General features: G+C 49.5%; 1 protein-coding gene across 1 annotated transcript in view; it reads left to right on the top strand.

Moving 5' to 3' along the window:
- The window catches only part of PLXNA4 (plexin A4), a 358,299-nt gene that overhangs the window by 186,299 nt on the left and 153,774 nt on the right, over window positions 1-18,226 (top strand). Inside the window, exon 3 of the mRNA XM_006755978.2 lies at window positions 18,040-18,171. Within this exon, the coding sequence (XP_006756041.1) occupies window positions 18,040-18,171 (132 nt within the window). The remainder of the gene's footprint in view (window positions 1-18,039; window positions 18,172-18,226) is intronic.

The following is an 18,226-nucleotide window of genomic DNA, read 5'->3' on the forward strand; positions in this document are numbered from 1 at the left end:
CTCTTTGACCACATGGGAGCAGCCATCTTGTGCAAAGGCATGAGGGTCAATTTGCATATTACCTCTTTATTATATAGTACTAGAGGCCCAATGCACAAAGATTCATGCAAGAATGGGCCTGCCTTCCCCTGGCTGCTGGCACTGCCTTCACTCTGGCCAGAGCTGCCTTCCACCTTCACTCCAGCCCAGAGCTGCCTTTCCAGCTTCCCATGCTGCCCAGAGGCCCGGAGTGGCTGGGGCAGTGTGGAATGCCTGTGTTGTTCCCATGGCGATGATGCAAGGTCCCACCCCACCCCCAGCCACTTGACACCTGTGTATGCAAATTAACCCATCATCTTTGTTGGGTTAAATTGCATACGCATTCCTGATTGGCTGGTGGGTGTCGCAAAGGTACAGTCAATTTGCATCTTTCAAATTTTTGTGCACCGGGCCTCTAGTATGTATGTATATGTGTGTGTGTGTGTGTGTGTATGTATGTAAATATATATATATTTAAAGGAGTGGATGAATCAGTATGATCCACCTCCTAACACAAAGTCAGCAGCCACACTCATGGGGGTGGAGTGTTTTGTATTTTAGTTGTCTGAGACAATAAGCAGATTCTCACCTTTGTGAAAGGGATTGAAATGTTCCTGTTCACAGGTCTTGTAGCAGGTTCTCCACATTGGGAAAGCGGGGTAAAAGTGATTCTCTCTTTTATGAAAGTCAGCTTATATCAGAAGATTATACTGCCCTTTGCCTGCAGATTAAAACCCAGTGCTTTGAAGAGCATTCCAGCCTCCCTCTCACCATGTCCTTCTGCCCTGGCCACAGCCAGCCTCTCCTCCATCCCTGCCATTGCTCCTGCCACTGGTCCCAGGATGCATTCTTCCTCCCAGCTCCTTCTGTTTGAATACTACTCCTTTAAAAGCCAGCTCATATTGTCACTATTCTGCCAAGAGCCCTCCTCAGCATGATGATTCCTTCCTTTCCATGGCCACACGCAGCCTGGCATCTCTATGTACTTCACCCAGGAGGAGCGTGGTGTGTGGGGCAGGGCAGGTGGGCGGAAGATCTGATTGAAAACTCTCTGTCTATCATTTGTTAGCTATATTGACGTTAGGCATGCCATTTAGTCTCTCTGAGTCTTAGTTTATTTACACATAAAATGTGAATAAAAATAACTTAACCTCATCAGAATTGTAGCTCACATACGAAATCCACAAGTGTTTCTTGTGCACCTACTATGCGTGCTGTGAATTAAATTGGAACATAAACACAAAACTGCCTTCTAAGTTGTGTTTTGTATCTTTGTTGTTTTAGACGAGAAACCCTTGACGGTGGGCCCCAGCCAAATTCCCTTTGAATCCTTTGTAAGATTCCCTTTGAGTCCTCTTGTAATGGGATTTCACACAGTAGGTGCTCAAGTCATGTTCAGCAATGGTGTGAACTGGAGGAAATGAGGCTCCCACAAGTGGCACATGGCAGGCCAGTGCGAGAGCCGCTCTGGTCCTCTGCTTCCCAGGCCTCAGTCACGGAACTATCTCCCTTGCGCCCAGATCCTCTGACCTGTTCATCCTCGTTGTCAGATGAAAAACTCGGGGAGGGGAAGCTGTGGAGCAAGAACACGGTGTTCCACTGGGTAAACAATATGCTTGGGAGGGTGGAGGATAAGATTATTCTCAATTACCTGACACCTTTACTTATGCAGTGCCTGTAATAATAATAACAATAAATCTCTCCAAAGTGCTTGCAGTCCATTGGAGGCTGAGGGAATAATTGCCTGCTTAGAAATCCAGGAGGAAATTAAGTGACGCGAGACAATTTTGTGGCTGGCTTCTTTCTGCCTCTCTCACTGGGCAACAGGACAAGCTGACATGAGAGAGCCCTACATGGCTGAAGAGGAGCAAAGAGGTGTTTCAGTCCCACTTTTCCTGGCCTACCTTGGGGGACAGGAAAGAAATAATGGTCAATGGACTCCAGTCTACAGACCTGGGACGTAGGAACATTCTGATCTGGGCTCTGGAGTCAGTGGGCCGCCTCTTGGAGCCTGGAGAGTAATGACCTGTTCAATCTTCTTCTTTCCTGAGATTTCCCAACCCTCAGCTTCCCCACCCTTCCTCCCTGCCATTGCTTCCTTTTTCCCTTCCAGGGATTGGGGCAAATGTTGGAAGGTCCCAAAAAGCAGAAGGGAACCAGCGACCCCTGGTGGTGGGCACTGGCATGAAGTCGACCAAAGGGAAAGGTCTGTAAGGAGAGAGGGCTGACCCACATGCTCAGTGCTCAGTGCCCTTCACTGGGTGTGGAGTCTTGGATCAGTGCAGATTTGTTGTTTTGCAGTGATAGATAAAGTCAGATTTTGCAAATGACATAGACTTTGGAGAGAAATTGCTGAACCAGTCCTAGCAAAATTGTGAAAATTGTGGTGCAAAATGACACTTATCTTTAGTTCCTCAAAAATGTTCCCTATTTCTCCACCCTGAACCATCCTGGTATGTGTTTTCCTCCCCATGAACCTCTCACTGGGCAACCCTGTTCTCTCTCGTCATGGAAGAGAGAGCTAACAGTACACATAGCCTGTATTGTTGAATAACAGGGACCTGAGAGGGCATCTAAACTTGCCATTTTGCTGACGCTTTTTGAGAGATCAGGAGGCTCAACCAGTGAGACAAGACTCATCTGCTGGGCCTTTTTCAGCCCCAGATCTTTCACTTCACCACACGCTAAAGGTTAGCTTTCCATTCTTCATCAGCACATTGATATCTCAAAAGATGCTTAATGTACAGTCCCTCAATGCTGGAATTCAAGGATGGTGGTGACTGTAGAGAAGATTCCTGCATAGGCATGTATTTCGCATGTTCCTAAAAGTGACTGCCTACTTATTTGTAAGTTTGCAGGTTAAGACATGGAGCCTATTTAAGCAACTGGGCTGGGAAATAGGAGAATGTCCTCATTTCTCAACTGAGTGAGCTTCTCACGGTGGTTTTGAACAACATGAAGGGAGATGGAAAAACGTGATGTTGTGGCCCTCGCTTTCACCGCTGATTTTCCAATCTATATTTTGGCATCTGTGACATGTGCCAGATTTGACCCTAAGAGAGGGTGAGGGCGTCAGTCTGGCACAGTGGTCTAAATTCTGGATCTGGGAACTGTTTCTGTGTCAGGATTTCACGGTCCACCTCTATAGTGACAGTGACCAAAGACAAGTCCTTAACAATGACCTTCTACCCAAACACCAGTCCTGAATTTCCAAAGGCAACTGGACACAGTCAATTAGCCATGACTTCACATCCCCAGACTCAGTCTTCATCTTCTCATCCACACCAGGCTGCCCTCCCAACTTGCTCCTAGATCCTACCATTCCCTTGGTCATCCAGGTGTGACAAGCTTGAGTGGACACTTATTCTTCAAGCTCCATCGCCTTCTGCCTCTATTCTTTCCCTCAATTCCCACTGCCTGGAGGCCAAAATGAACATCACAGTTCTTACTGCCATTTTATTTCTAGTGTCTCCCTGTCTACACCATCCAATATCAAGGATTATGTCCTGGGAACATGCAGCTTCCTGTAGCAGAAAGTTGTATAAAGGCGAATTATTTTCATACGGTCCCAGGCTCCCATAATGCAATACATTTTATCTCTTAGCATAGCCTTACAATATATTAAACAATACTTCAGATGCATTTCAGAAATAAAACTTTGTGTAACCATTGTGAACTTAATATTGACTCTGGACTTGAGGAAAAATAATGAAAACATGAGAGTATGTTCCTGGGTGGAGCAGATAGGCAGAGGGGAAGGTTGGAGTTCAAGCACCATCGCCACCCCATACCCAGGAGGCCAGAGGCAGCGGGAGGTCCAGGTCCAGCTCCTGCCTCAGCACCATCAAGACAGAATGAGTGTTACTTTCTCTACTGCAGTCTCAGTGTGAGACTCACAGGACACCAAGACTGGCCTCTCTTCCTTACCAGTGATGTAACCGGGGGACATGAGTTATGAGAGATATGTCCTCTGTAGACCTCCTGTGATAAGATCGGGAAACTCTCCTTTAGCCCTGATTAGGTGGTATGATAAATGCTTTTCATCTACCAACATATTAATCCTTCACATCAGCCTGTTAGGCACTGTTAGCCTTTGCATTTTATGAATGAGGACACGAGGGGTTGAAGAAGTTGACTCATTTCCCAGAGGTCAAGTAGCTGGTTGATGGCAGAGCTAGGTTTGGAGCCCATGTTAATGGGTCTGGAACCCGTTAACTTCACCACGACAGTATATAATTTCTCGTGAAGCCCTGAAAATAACATTGGGGCAGAGTAAGTGGAGAAATGAACATACTACTATGAATCTGTGAATATATCATTAGCATATTAGATCAGCATGTGGATTCTTAATATTAATAGATTCTCATCTATTCTCATGATCTTGTTTACTTCTGCCTTGGTCTCAGTTTCCACATCTGAGAGACAGCTCCCACCGGAGCGAGAGTGGCGGCTGCGGCTTCTGCCCGGTGCACAGAGCTGCTAGATCAATAGCTTAATTGCTGTGAAATGCACGGGCCTTGGCGATGCCGTATAAATAATTGTAATAACTGTGGCTGGTGACGGAGAGGATGGTTTTCCAATATCTTACTTTAAAATGCATTTTTCTGCAATTAACTCCACATGCTTCTGGCGGAATGAGTGTTCCATCCGGGGCCACTGATTTTTTTTCTAAATCTTTTTTATTTTTTGCTTCAAGGCACTTTGGCTTTGGCACCTCCCACCTTCTCCAGACTCCCCCTCCCTGGGATCAAAGGTCACCAGGCTGATTTGAGGAGTGTCTTTAGGCCCCTCAGCTGAGGGCGGGGGCGGCTTAAACCCAGGTCTCTGTGGTTTCCCTGGGATGAAGAGTGGTCAAAAGACCCTTTGTAATATCACAGCCAAACCCGCTGCTGGCCCCGGGGCCCCTCACTCTCTGCATCTGTGCGTCCGAGCTGTGTCTGGTGATGTCATCCCCAGACAGGGACGCCCTTCTCCACTCCAGATTCTTAGCCGGGGAAGCTGCTCCCCACAGCGTCTCAGGGAGGGGGCTCTCTGACTGCAAACCATTCACATGCCTCACCCCAGGCCTCATTAATTCCTGGGTCCTCATTTGAAATAGTTTCAAGTGTTTCTTTCTCAGAGTAGCTGCTGTTAAAAAAAAAAAAAATGTGAGCAGTGGATGCCGGGAGATGCTTGTGGGAAGAGGGAGAGTTAAGTATGATCTGTGAGATAGGGTAGATTGACCTGCACGCGCCCAAGAAGCGCCAGTAATTGTTGATGAACATGGTCACTGTGGAGAACACCACTGACGCTGATGTCACTTGTTGCTGAGGACGGGTTTGAAGCCAGAAAACTTCAACACCAGTCTGGGCTCCACTCGCTGGCTCTGTGACCTTGGGGAAGATGACTAAGGCAGGCCCTGCACACCCTCAAGGGAAGGACAGCCTGCAGGAAATACCATTGGAGCACGCGGGGCAGCATTGAATCTACACTGGGAGGTGGTGGGGAGAATTCCCAGCATCTAATGATGTGGAGCTGAGTCTTAGAAAGCATTGCATGCATCCACACTTACTCCTGGGACCACACCGAAGCACCCCAGACAGCTCAGCACCAGGGGCTACTTTGAAATCCTGCTATAAACCCCAGGAGAGCAACACCTGAATCCCTGCCTGTCTCGGCTTTGCAAGTCCACCGCATTGCACTGACCTCTGGCATCCAGCCAGAAGCCAGGGGTCACCACCCTGATCAACCAGCTTTCCCAGAGGGGTGCCGTATGGTCAGTCATGGGGACTTCTTTCCTGTTGGAGAAATCGTGAGCTTGAATTTGGGGTTTTTTTGCACTAGGTAAACACAGGCTGCTCTTGCATAACAGGCACAGCTGTCCGTGGACGGTGCCCACAAAAGGGCTGGTGACCCAGCCGCTGGATGAAGCTGCACGGGAAGGGCCCAGAGCAGAGCTCATCAGAGAGAGCAGATATTGAGGTGAAACACACTTGCCTGATGCTCCCTGGGTTATTTATTTATTAAGAAATTTGCAAATGGTGCCTAGGGGCTGAGCAATGGTCCATGGGGCAGCGCTGACTAGTGTCTGACCTGGGGGAACCACACAGGGCTCGCTGCTGCAGCTGCGGCCCTTGGTGTTAGAAAGAGGGCTGGTGGCCCTTTAAGGACAGGACACAAAGAGAGATTAGCTTGGGAGAATCTCCTAGGAAGTTGGACCCTTTTGATCTTTTTTCATTCTGGATGGAACTCATGTGTTCCTTTGTGCGTTTACTAAGCAGCTATTAAGCAAGTCTTAGGGTCACAAAGCTGTTGGGGGCCTTGGTAGGGAGGCTGTGTTCTGCTACATTCTCACCACCATCACACTGTCTTTGTCGGCATCCTCACTAACTGAGCACAACTCCATATCGACTAGCCACAACCAACAGTCGCATGCCTGTATGACTTTCCACATACCAGGCACTTCAGTAAGAGCCTCTCCTAACCCACCTGATGGGCCTGACAGCAACCTTGAACTCAGAATTCTGAGCCCCATATTTCAGCTGAGAATATGGAATACATCTTTCAAATTCTGCCTGAATTTGCAAACATTCATGAGAGAATCAGGACGCCAGCTAGGCCGGCTGCACCACCCTGTGCTCATGCACTTTGCTGCCGTCCCATCTTCAAGGTGCTTACACTCTCGTGGCTGAACCAAACACACTCAAACCCTGAGAGCCAAGAAGGGCAGCCGTCCACATAGGCCGAAGCACACGCCAGCCATGAGGGCTTCTGCTGCGGTCGCAGGTGGCGCCACAGGAGGCGGTGGTCAGAGTGGGCAGGGGTTATGGACAAAGACTCAGAGGAGTGTCCTGGCCAGGCTGAGAGGGACTGCGGGTGGGGGTTGGCTGAAAGGAAGCAGAGAAAAAAACTGCAGGGAAGAGAAGAGGGGAGGGAGGTGGTACGATAAGGACCCTGAGAGAGGACTCCCTCATTCTGCTCCTCAAGGACATGGGCCGGGCAGGCATGACCACGTGGAGGGATGAATATGTGCAGCTGCTTAGGGCGGTCGGTGTCCAGTAGCTGTTGGGGGGAAGGGGAGGAAGATGAGGTGTCCTGTGATGGGGGGTGGGGGGCTGGGAGCAGGCCTGCTCTAGGGGGTGATGGCACTATGCAATGGACAGTCTGAAGTTGGGAACGATGCGGTGAGGATGAGAACATGGGTCCGAGATGGCAGGCTTGATCCTCAGGTGGAAGGAGGCTGGGACTTGGAACTGGAGGAGTGGGAGCTCGTGGTGAAGTTAAAACCTGGGATGTGCAGGAGTGGGGAAGGGAAAGCAGCTTCTGGCCCTGAGAGAAAACGCAGACAGGACCTACCTTCCTCGTGCAGGTAGCCTGTAACTACTGAGGCTGTACTCTGCCAGGCTCAGTGCTGGAAGCTTCCATCCTCTGAGTGAGGACCCGACCAGTCAGGACTCCTGGAATCCTGTAACAGCTCGTGCCAGAGTGCATCCTCTCCAGCCCTCGCTCTGCTTCTGGTTTCTGTGGGCACAGCAGCTGGACAGGTGTTTTCTTCTTGTTACCGTACAGCTGCACGCAGCAGATGCGGATGCCTCCCCAGAGGAGGCGAGACTCCAGCAGGAGAGAAATGCTGATGCACACTGCTCCTGGCACTCATGGCACACCTCTGTCATTAACCCATTCGTGACTCCAACAGTTGTGGGGGTACAGAAGAGGAGATACCCCCCATCTCCTAGGAGGGCACACAGAGCCCAGAGAATGTGGGGAGGGCAGGGGCATGTAGATGTGCAACCGGGACCTGGTTCTGGGTCTGAGACTCTGTCCTGGTACCATGTAGGGCCACTCCTTCATCTTGTGGAAATGGATCCTGCTTCTCCTCAGTGTCATGCAGCCCTGGCTTTGCTCTCTGCCCTGGATGGGCCCTCAGAGACACCCCTCCTCTCCGCGAGGCCAGGCTGTGGTACTCCCTTTCCCTGCGGTGGCTCCAAACCATAGGCGAGAAGCCGAGCTCCTCTTTCTGCCTCCGGTGGCTGGCTTTCTGAGTTACACCCGAATTGAACCAGACTTGGGGTTTCCTGGACAATTTCCCCAGCTTCGGGGCAGCCATGTGCAAGTCTCTGGGTTCAGGTTGGTAGAGTGTCTGTGGCACAGACCCTTCCAGGCTGTTCCCTGCCCTCTGTCCAGCATGGCCTTTTCTAGGCTATTTCAGATGGCCCAGAGCTGAGCTGGGGATCCTCTTCTCTCTTTCCAGCCTTGAGCTGACCTTGTCAGGTGCTGGGAGCCCAATCTTCAGGCCACATGCTCATCGGAGTTGGATAGAGACCATGGGGATCGATTCATTTGAATTGCCTCCATGGAAATCACTGGGCACATTTATGGAAACTGCTAAGAATGCTTGGGGTATTATCATATTCCCATGATACCAATAACAACGAAATATTGTTATTTCTGTTTCTCATCTGAGGAAAGTGAAGCTCAGAAAAGTTTGGAAGGTCTTCTAAGGCCACACAATCCCTAAGTGGCAGAGATGGGACTCACCCCATCTGCTTAACCCTTTGCTCTGCTGCCCACACACCCCCTCTCAGGAGCCAGCGGACTTTGGTCTTTTGTAACATGAATGAGTGTGTTCCCTCAAACACCGGGATGAGCTGATGTGTGTAAAGCACATGGCACCTGCTTTTCTGGGAGTGGGAGAAGTCTCTTTCGTGCCCAGAGGAGCATGGGAAATGGCCCATCGAGGCGTGGGGTGGAGGCTGCTCACATAAGCGCTGCCTCCAGGGCCGCAATCTGGCTGCCCCACCAGGTTTCAAACCCACACCTTGCACATGCGTTCTCTCCAGTTAGTCTCTTTGGGAGGGTGCACCACTTTGCGTTTGAAATAGGCTGGCCTGAACCTTTTTCTGGCCCTTCCTTCCTTCATATCAACCATATCGACTTCCCTTTCTATCTCTTCAGTACCTTTCTTCCTTCAAGTTGTATTTTAGTCTTGGTGTCGCCATTCAAGCAGGTGGGAGAGGGCCGGAAGATACTGTCCCCAGTTTCTCTGATCTGGACAGCGCATGGCAGGGAACACTAGCGGCAACCGGGAGACCGTCATTCGGCTTCAGGAGTGTGGAGTGTGATGAGATCCAGCGTGGCCCACTGTCCTGACAGTGTTTGGTGACAGGGCACAGGATTTGTGCATACTCAGGGCCTGTCTAATTACTTGTGTTTACACTCTTCGCGTCCTCTCTCTCCTGGCTGGAATCGGGAAATGGAAACAAAATGCCCCGTTGTGCTCTTCTGGGGCAGCTTCAGCAGCGTGAACACAGAGCAGGGGCTCTGCCCGCACGCTGAGCCCTGGGACTCAGGGCAGGGAGGCGGGCTGTGGCATGTGGAGTCCGCTCTGTGGTAAAACAGGGCGCCAAGGCCATTGGGGTCTGGGTGTCTGTCCCAGCTCCTCTCCTGCGCTGATCTCCCAGTTAGAGCATCCCCTACTATCTGTGCCTTCGCTGTAAAATCAGGATGAATTAATGTTGATGAGTAGCTTGAGCATTTCCGTTCGTTCATTCAGTTATTTATCCGGCACCTACTATGTGGTTCAAGCATGTGGGGCACATCAGTGAATACAGGAGATAAAGATCTCTGCTCTTTCGGAGTTTACCTTCTAGCAAGGGAGGTAAACAATGACCATAATAAATAAGTTAAGTGGTGTTTGAGAAGGTGACAGAGGATGTGGGAAAAGGAAAATCAGAGCAGGGATTGGAGATGGGAAATGCCAGAGGAGAGGGTGGGTATGGTTTTGGAAAGGAAAGCTCTGGGGGAAATTCAGGTGACATTATGGGTGGAGTTTTGTTTCCAGATGCTTGGGGTTCTGAATAAGTGAGTGCCTGGGGCATGAGCGAGCTGCCCTGGGCAGGAAATACCTACACTTCGAGCCCCTGGGATTCAGGGGGAACGTGAAGCTCGTCCCATCCATGGCCCTGCAAACTGGCAACACTTCCATTCTGGGGCCCCTTTCCCTAGAGAGTTTTCACTCCACACCAGCAAGTTGCCAACATACCCACACTTGTGACAGTCTTCCCGCTGGCCTGCCACTCCCTTCTCGGTTCCTCCTGATCCCAGAGGAATTGAATCACCTGCCCTCCATCACTTCGTCATAGAATTGTGAAGGGGAAGTTCGAGAGTTCAAGTGGTTGAGGCAGAGACAGAGAGGCCGCATGTACGTCTAGTTGTTCCAATTATGGCAGCTCAGGCTCGGAGTTCGGCATTCGTTCATTCACTCATTCATTCAACAGAGGAGCACCTGCTGGCTGTGGATGCTGGCACTCCGGCATGCTCACTCTCCCTTCACCTGCTTATCAGCCCGTGTGGCAAGGTGCTGACCGATGGTGACCAGGGTTATGGCATTTCACGCGGCTGGAGCCGACTGAATGAAGTGCACAGAGAAGATCCCAAAGGTGCTTTATTTTTCCCTCCTGAGAGACACTGTGACCCATTAGTGTGCAGAGAAGCAGGCCTGGTCCTCAACTGTCCTCTGCCTCCGCAGGGGGCAGGTCAAGGCCAGGACAGTGAGCAGGACACAGGAGAGAGCTGGAATCGTGTGCTCAAGGCTATGAGAAGGGGAGCAGGTCCTGGACCCCCCCCCTCTTTCCTCCTTGGGCACCTCACCTGTCTCCTCTTGTCCGCACCTCCACCCCACTACACCATCCCCATCTTATAAACGGGTTGGTTTGCAGGTATCTGCACAGGAGCCCCGTGGCGTTCTGAGCACTTCAGAAATTTGCCTGAGTGAGGAACAGGCCGAACTTGGGCTCTGGCACCCCTCGAATGTGGGGCGCGCCTCTCCACAAACCCTGCCACCTCTAGTTCTTTGAAGGAGGCCTAACCTCCTGCCGCCCACACCACCAGGTGGTTTGAGGTTGGAGGGTCTCGGTGAATTCAGAGTGGCCAGAAGACAGTAGCCTCCAGGTTTAATCTCTCCCATCCTGCACCTCCAGTCCCTGCTTTCCCCGACTGCTAGATGAGACACCATCATCACCTCCTATACCTGGGCCCAGCCCAGAAACCTGGCCAGTGCAGACCTTGACCAGGAAGTTTGGGGAGGAGGTGAGCGGGGCGAGGAGAGAGGGAACCCGGAGGTGGCCTGCACCTTTAAAGATAAATAGCACTGTTTGCTCATTAGGGAAATTATTTCAAGCAAGTCAGCAGCCAGAACGCTCTAGTGCAAGCATCTGCCTGCTACTGGGAGACGATATTTATTGTTCAATCCTTCAATGGATGTAAATAAACAGCCTGGCCCAGATAATGTTCCCATAAACAAACACGCAGCTGCCAGGAGCTCCCCGGATGGCTGACCTTTGTGGAGGCCACCCTGCTGATGTTTTAATAGCAGTCTGCCTGGTAGCGCAGGCACTCACCGTGCCAGGGCGCCAGGGCCGGGGAGAGGTGCCTGCTGGCTGCTGGGTGGGCGGGGACGGGGCAGTGCTGCTGGGGAAGCTCCCAGGCTGGAGACCCAGTGCTGGGGAGGGCGGAGGGAGGATGCCTGTGTGTGCCCTCAGGCACGCGTGCTTGTCCCTGGTTGGCCACATGGAGGGGATGGCGTGAAGCTCGCTTACCTCTTTGATGGAGGTTCTCCCTGATCTGGGCAGGACTGATGCTCAGTCGTATGTCCTGGTGTGGCCTTATCTTTACTGAGGTGCAGTTGACAAATTACAGTTGTGTATGTTTAAGGTGCAGGACTGGATGTTTTGATATACATAGACGCTGTGAAATAATTGCCACAATCAAGCTCATTAACATATCTATCACCTCTCCCAGCTGCCATTTTCTTTTCTTGTGAAAACACTTAAAACACACCGTCCTAGTAAATTTCAAGCCTACAGGGCAGTACTGTTTACCATGTCGGAGTCTGCGTGTCGGACCTCCCCAACTTACTCAGCCACAGCTGGTAATGTTCATTCGCCCGCTTCCACATCTTGACGATTGTGAATAACTCACCAGGTGTTAAATAATGAAACACTTCCCTGTGACTGGCACTTAGCTGTGTCCCCCCCAGCCCCAAGAGCCTGCACTACCTAGTCCCACCTGTCCCCATTCACACCATCAGTATTACCTGGTGCAGCTGGGAGCCTCTAAGAAAGACCCCCATCCTGATCCTGCAGCAGGTCTTCTGACTCATTGGTCCCCTCCCAGAGCAGTTGCCTAATGTTTGACTATCATCCAGGGTACAGGGGGTTCTTGCTGTGTGACAGCCTAGATCAGACCCCAGCCCACACGCTGTGCATTATGGCTTCCTTGGACTGATGGTGACCATACAGCCAGTGGGAGCTCACAGCCAGCGAGCTCCAAAAAAGTGCAGACGATGGGGTGTTATGCTGTAAACTGAACGTCCTAGGAGACACAGGGTGTTCTGGCAGGGCAGAGGAGTGGGCCTCTGTACAATACTAAGAACAGCTGAGAACACCCCTCGGATGATAGTCACCAAGCCAGTAATCTAGAGCTGCACTGTCCACCACAGTAGCCACTGGCCATGTGAGGCTGTCCAGCCCCTGAAGCGGGGCTGGTCCAAATTGAGGTTTGCTGTGAGTGTGAAAAACATATACTTTAGGTTTCAAAGATTTAGTATGAGAAAACGGATGTAAACTATCGCATTGGCAATTTCTTATGCTGTGTACGTGTTAAACTGCTAACATTTGCAGACACTGGATTAGATAGAAATAGATGATTAAAATCAGTTGTACCTGTTTTTTTGTTTTTTGTATTGTATCGTGGCCCACATCTGTGGCCGGTGTTTGTTTCTGTTGCCCAGGCTCTTCTAGCAGAAGGTTCCACTGTCCCGAGGGGAAGCATGAAGGACCACGACCTGACCCCAGAGCACAGTCACACTTGTCCTGCAGGACAGTGCTGCGTGAAGATGGCCACAATGCCCCCTGACCCCGCTCTTCATGCTATTACTTTCCCTCCCCCTGCCAGTATGTTGTGTCTATCAGATCTGCTGGGACCACCCATTTCCTTACTCCGCCCAGTCTTCCTAGTGACTTGAGATTTTTTCTCTAAGGCAGCTTTTGAGTGAGTCCAATCTCACCCACTATGTATTTTATTTGCCAAACTGTCATGGTTGGTGGTTGGTAGAGCTATGTTATGTCGGTAGCCCTGTTCTCAGAGGGCATACACATGCTCCCCAAAGTTTCCTTGGGCTGGGCTGGTAGTTCCTGGCTACGCTCCAATCAGCCAGTCAGATCTCCTGGGAAGAGGGCTTAGAGGTCCATGAACACCCCTTGTAGCTTTGCCTCTTGGCCTTATTTGTGTGAAACCTGGGCCTTCAGGATTCAGGCCTTCCAGAGGCACCACTAATTGGCAGGCTCTGCCTTCGAGTTTGATTATTTTAGATTTCACATCTAAGTGAGATTCTGCAGTATTTGACTTCCTGTGTCTGGCTTATTTCAGTTAGCACAGTGTTCTCCAGGTTCATTCTTATTGTTGCAAATGGCAGAATTTTCTTCTATTTTAAAATTGAAGAAATTTACATGTGTGTGTACATACATACACACACATACATACATACACACACACATATATCACCTTTTTTATCCATTGACATACATTTAGGTTTTTCTATATCTTGGCTCTTGTGAATAATGCTTCAATGGATATAAGAGTACAGGTATCACTTTGAGATATTGATTTCACTTCCTTTGGATATATACGCAAGAGTGGAATGCTGGATCATACAGTAGTCTTTTTTAAAAAAATTTGAGGAACCTCCATACTGTTTTTTGTAGTGGCCGTACCATATTATATTCTCACCAATAGTATGAAAGGACTCCCTCTTCCCCACACCTTCACCAACGCTTGTCAGTAACTACTTAATGAGCACCAACCAAGTCTTGGGTCCTGTGCCAGGCAGCGGGGTTGCTGTGCTGACTGCGCAGGCATGGCCTTTGCCCCCAGGAGACTCAGTCCCAGGTCTTTGCACCCCCGTGCAGCTCCCGCGGAAGTTCATCTCCATCCTTGGCCTTGGTCTTCTTGCTGTCCCCAAAGCTTAAAATATTCTGCACATTTTCCCATTCCCTCTTCCAGACCACTTATAAGAAATGATAATAAGACTAGTCATAACACCAGTGCTTGGGGAGTCCCCCAGTTCCCACTTCTCCACACAGAAGTGTGTCTTTTCTGTCTCTAACTCAGCCCTTTCTCTATGGCCAAACTGCCCAAAGTCCCACGGAGACTCATTATTTTTAAGTGCCTTGTAAATGTGGAACCTTGTCAAAGGCTCTTGGAAAATCTACATAGCTAAGAGGCACGTGCTGCGCTATGAATCAGGAGACCTGGGTTCCAGTCCTGAACGTCATTGGTTTATCCTGGAATTTGGAGCAAGGTGTAGAGCAGCCCCAGTCTCGGTTGCTTCATCGGTAAAATGAGAAGGACTATGCCGGCAGTCAACATCATAAAAATTTTACAGCCGTCAGATGAAACACTGTTATTTAGGAATGCTTTGAAAGGTATAAAACAGAATATAAGGGATCATAATTTTGAAAATTTACAACAGCCCCTTCTTCATTCACAGGCATGATCCTCTCCCCGAAGAACTCAGCAGCAGACAAGGTCCCTCCGGCACCCCCAGGGCAATGTTTATTTAACACCATCTACTGTCAATCCTTGAAGGGATTCAGGTTTATCTGACCAATAGTGTAGTATGTAAATGCATAGAAGCCGGGACGCTAGAATCAGTCAGACCCGGGTATGGGTCAAGGCCATGCCATCAATAACTGGGTGACCATGAACAAGTTATTAACCCCCTCTGAGCCTCTCCTGTAAATGGGGTTATATTAATGTTTATCTCATAGAGTTTTGAGATTTTTTTTATTAAAGGGTAGTTGGTATACAATATTAAATTAGATTAAGATGTACAATATAGTGATTCTACATTTACATAACTTAGGATGTGTTCACCACACTAAGTCTAATAACCATCTGTCATCATGCAAAGTTATCACCTTACTGTTATTATGATGAGATTTTAGTGGGAAGGTAAATGCAAGTAGAATGCTTAGCATCGTACCTGGCACTACTGAGTATTAACCACTCTGGTTGCTGTTGTTTTGTAAGAGCCCAACCACTGGCAACCGGCCCATCCTACTTAAATTTTATGATTGTCCATCATTCAGCAAATCCCATTTCAAATGCCTTTTACCTGTATTTTGTGTGAGATTCTTTCGGTTTTCTGAAATAAGTAGTGAATGGGGTGGGGTGGGAGGAAAGGGAGACCTATCTTTCCAATAACTGATTTCCTACCCAGGCAGAATGTGGAAGGGCGGCTATAACTCTATCCCGCCTCCCTGGGGAAGGCCAGCCTGGAGGACTCGCTCCCTAGTTAATCCCTCTGTCCCTGCTTTTCTTCGGATGTCCACCTACATCCAGCACATCACCTCGTCCTAAAGAGCAGGGGAGTTGGAACTAAATGATAAAGAAGATCGCTCAGGCACGAAATCCAACTTCCCTTGGGGAGCCTGCTCCTGCCAGCGGCCTGAGGGGACTGGAGACCAGCCAGGGTGCTCAGTGCCACTCTTGTCACTCTCTTGATGCTGCTCCAGAGGTGACTCGCAGCTGGAGGTGAAGCCTGGCTGGGCTGGGGGCCAAGGCCATCACTGTGCAGCCAGACTTGGGTGGTAATCTCAGCTCGCTCTGCATGAGCTCCCATTTCATTCAGATTAAGTCGGGACCTGGCCAGGTAGATGTCTGGTGGCTGGGGGAGTGGGCACGGGAACAGCAGGAGGGTTATTGGAATTGGAGGCATTTTGATTTTCAGAGATAAACAGATCTCTCTTTAATTCCTTTACTAGTTTTTAGTGGTTGTTTTTAATGAGCTTAATGGGAAATCAGCAAAGAGGAGTTTTAACTTCATCAATGCATTTCTTCACTTTTAGAATCAATATTTGTCAAGCTCAAGTATGTGGGCATCACTGTCAGGAATGACTGGTGAAAGCCACTGGGATTGTACAGAGCAGAGAAGTGACCTCAGCTTCCTGCCTCGGTCGCACCCCAGGAAGGACCTGTGAAACTCAGCGAGGAGCATGCCTCTCACAGTCAGAGTTCTCTCCCCAGATTTTACAGCCCGGGCCAGGTGTTAGGTCTCATTTTCCTCACCTATGATCTGTATGTCAGTTAGGATTTTGGATATTGAAAAAGCCTTTTTATTACTTTAACAATAAGGAAATATCTTGAGTAACAAGAGAGTCTTGACATAGGACTTTGGGGTTATTTTGATTCAGCGACTCAGGAAATTTTTTTTCTATCTCTGCTCCTGGCCTTCCCTGGTTCCAGCTCCCCTCCTTAGCACAAAAGTGCTGCCTGCAGTTCTTTGGGCTCCTGTTTCTCTGACCCTGCTGAGGGTGAGGAGATACCCTCTCTTACCCCATCATGAAACACAGTCCCCGCTTTGCTCTGATTGCACTTGCTGATTGGCTTGGGCCTGCTTTCTCTCCATCACTGTGATAAGAGAGTGAGATTAAATAGACTTGTTTATGACCATCAAGGACCCCCACAGCAAGCAGGGAATGGGTCCAACCCCACCCCAAAGGTGAGAGAGGGTAGAATGGGTGCTGGAGGGGTCATACAGGACATGACAAATCAGCACTAAAGTCATAAGATTGACAGGTTATGTCAATAAGGAATTATATGAAAAACCATCTCTCTGATGTCTAGGAAGGGCTTAAAAATAATGGATAAAAGTAAAACAAATAAACAAACGGAGCCTGGGACAAACCTAAAATCACACACGTGAATCACGAAGTACCCTGGTGTCAGAGTTCAGTGAATGCAACAGAAACGAGAGGCAGCCGCCTTTCAGGTGACTTGATGGGTTAGTTGTCATTAATGTGGTGTCCCTGCTATAATGTAGTTCCTCTGAATAGCTCTCCTGTTCTTCATCTTATAAGAGGTCAAAAATTAAATACTGAAAATTAAAAATAAGAGTACGTAGTGGGGATATTTGGAATATAATTTTTTCTTTAGTGTTTTTTTTGTTTGTTTGTTTGTATGGTTTTTTTTAGAGCCTTACATGGTATCTAATCAAGTTTGGTGATCTCCTAGCTCTCGCCTCTCCTATTTCCCTTCGTGCTCCCCTCATCCTTCTCACAATGTTGACAGTGTTTAGTCCTGACGTATGTGTGTGGCCCTCTCAGTACTGGGTAGTGATCCTATCAAATCTATCAGCTCAGACGTGTGATGATTCTGATCTAGAGTGGGAGCCAGCTTTTCTAGACCTGTCCTCCGTCATGGGGGGTATGGGCAAAGCTCTTTCCTGGCTGTCCCCACATTGTCCAAGCAGTAACAGGAAGGACCTGTGGATGGGCCAGGGACAATCTATCTGCTAAGTGTTCTTGTTCTGGGAAGACTGAGGATGACTCATGCACAAAGAGTTTTCCTGGAATGTCCACTCCCCTTTCCCTGGGGACACAAATAGCACCTCTAGGAGGTTTCAGGATCCTCCATCTACACCAAAATCTGAGATATGAGCCACTGGTTTCAATGGCCAGAACGAGCCCACTCAGTGTAAAACTTCTTGGTGCCCCTCATCTGGTTCCCTCCAAGGCACCACAGGGATAGCTGGGTACCAATGTCTAAGAATCAGCTCACGTTGTTTCACCCACATGTTTTCTGTTCGCAAATGTGGCCAATACTATTTATTGCCTTTCTGTTACAGAATGACACTCTGCTCTGAGGCAGCTTCAGTTATCCACTGTTCCCCAATCCCAGACCCGCTCCCCACTGCCAGCGCCATCCTCTTCTCCAAAACTTACCTGAGCCACAGGGAACCAGAGAAAAGAACTCCGGTGCTTGGTGAAGCACGGTGTGGTCCCCCAGTCCCCTCTTTTTGCCATTCCCAGCATGAGGCCGTGGTGAGCGGTGTCGCTCCTGCTCTTTTGGGCCTGGCCTCTGGGCACTGTGGAGACAGAGCTCACTGCCTCTGCCCGGGCTGTCGGAGGGTCTCGGGGCTGAAGCTCCACTGCGAGCAGGGCAGGATCTGAACTCACCTCTGCTCTCCTCCCCTCTCCACAGATCCGGGTGGATGGACCCAGGGGCAACGCCCTCCAGTATGAGACGGTGCAGGTGGTGGAGCCGGGCCCTGTGCTCCGGGATATGGCCTTCTCCAAGGACCACGAGCAACTCTACATCATGTCAGAAAGGCAGGTAAGGCTCTCTGAGCTCTGTTAGACATTTGTCTTGCAGCTAAGTACTAGCCTGT

Source organism: Myotis davidii, unplaced genomic scaffold, assembly GCF_000327345.1.
Source record: "Myotis davidii unplaced genomic scaffold, ASM32734v1 scaffold1314, whole genome shotgun sequence".
Lineage (NCBI taxonomy): Eukaryota > Metazoa > Chordata > Mammalia > Chiroptera > Vespertilionidae > Myotis > Myotis davidii.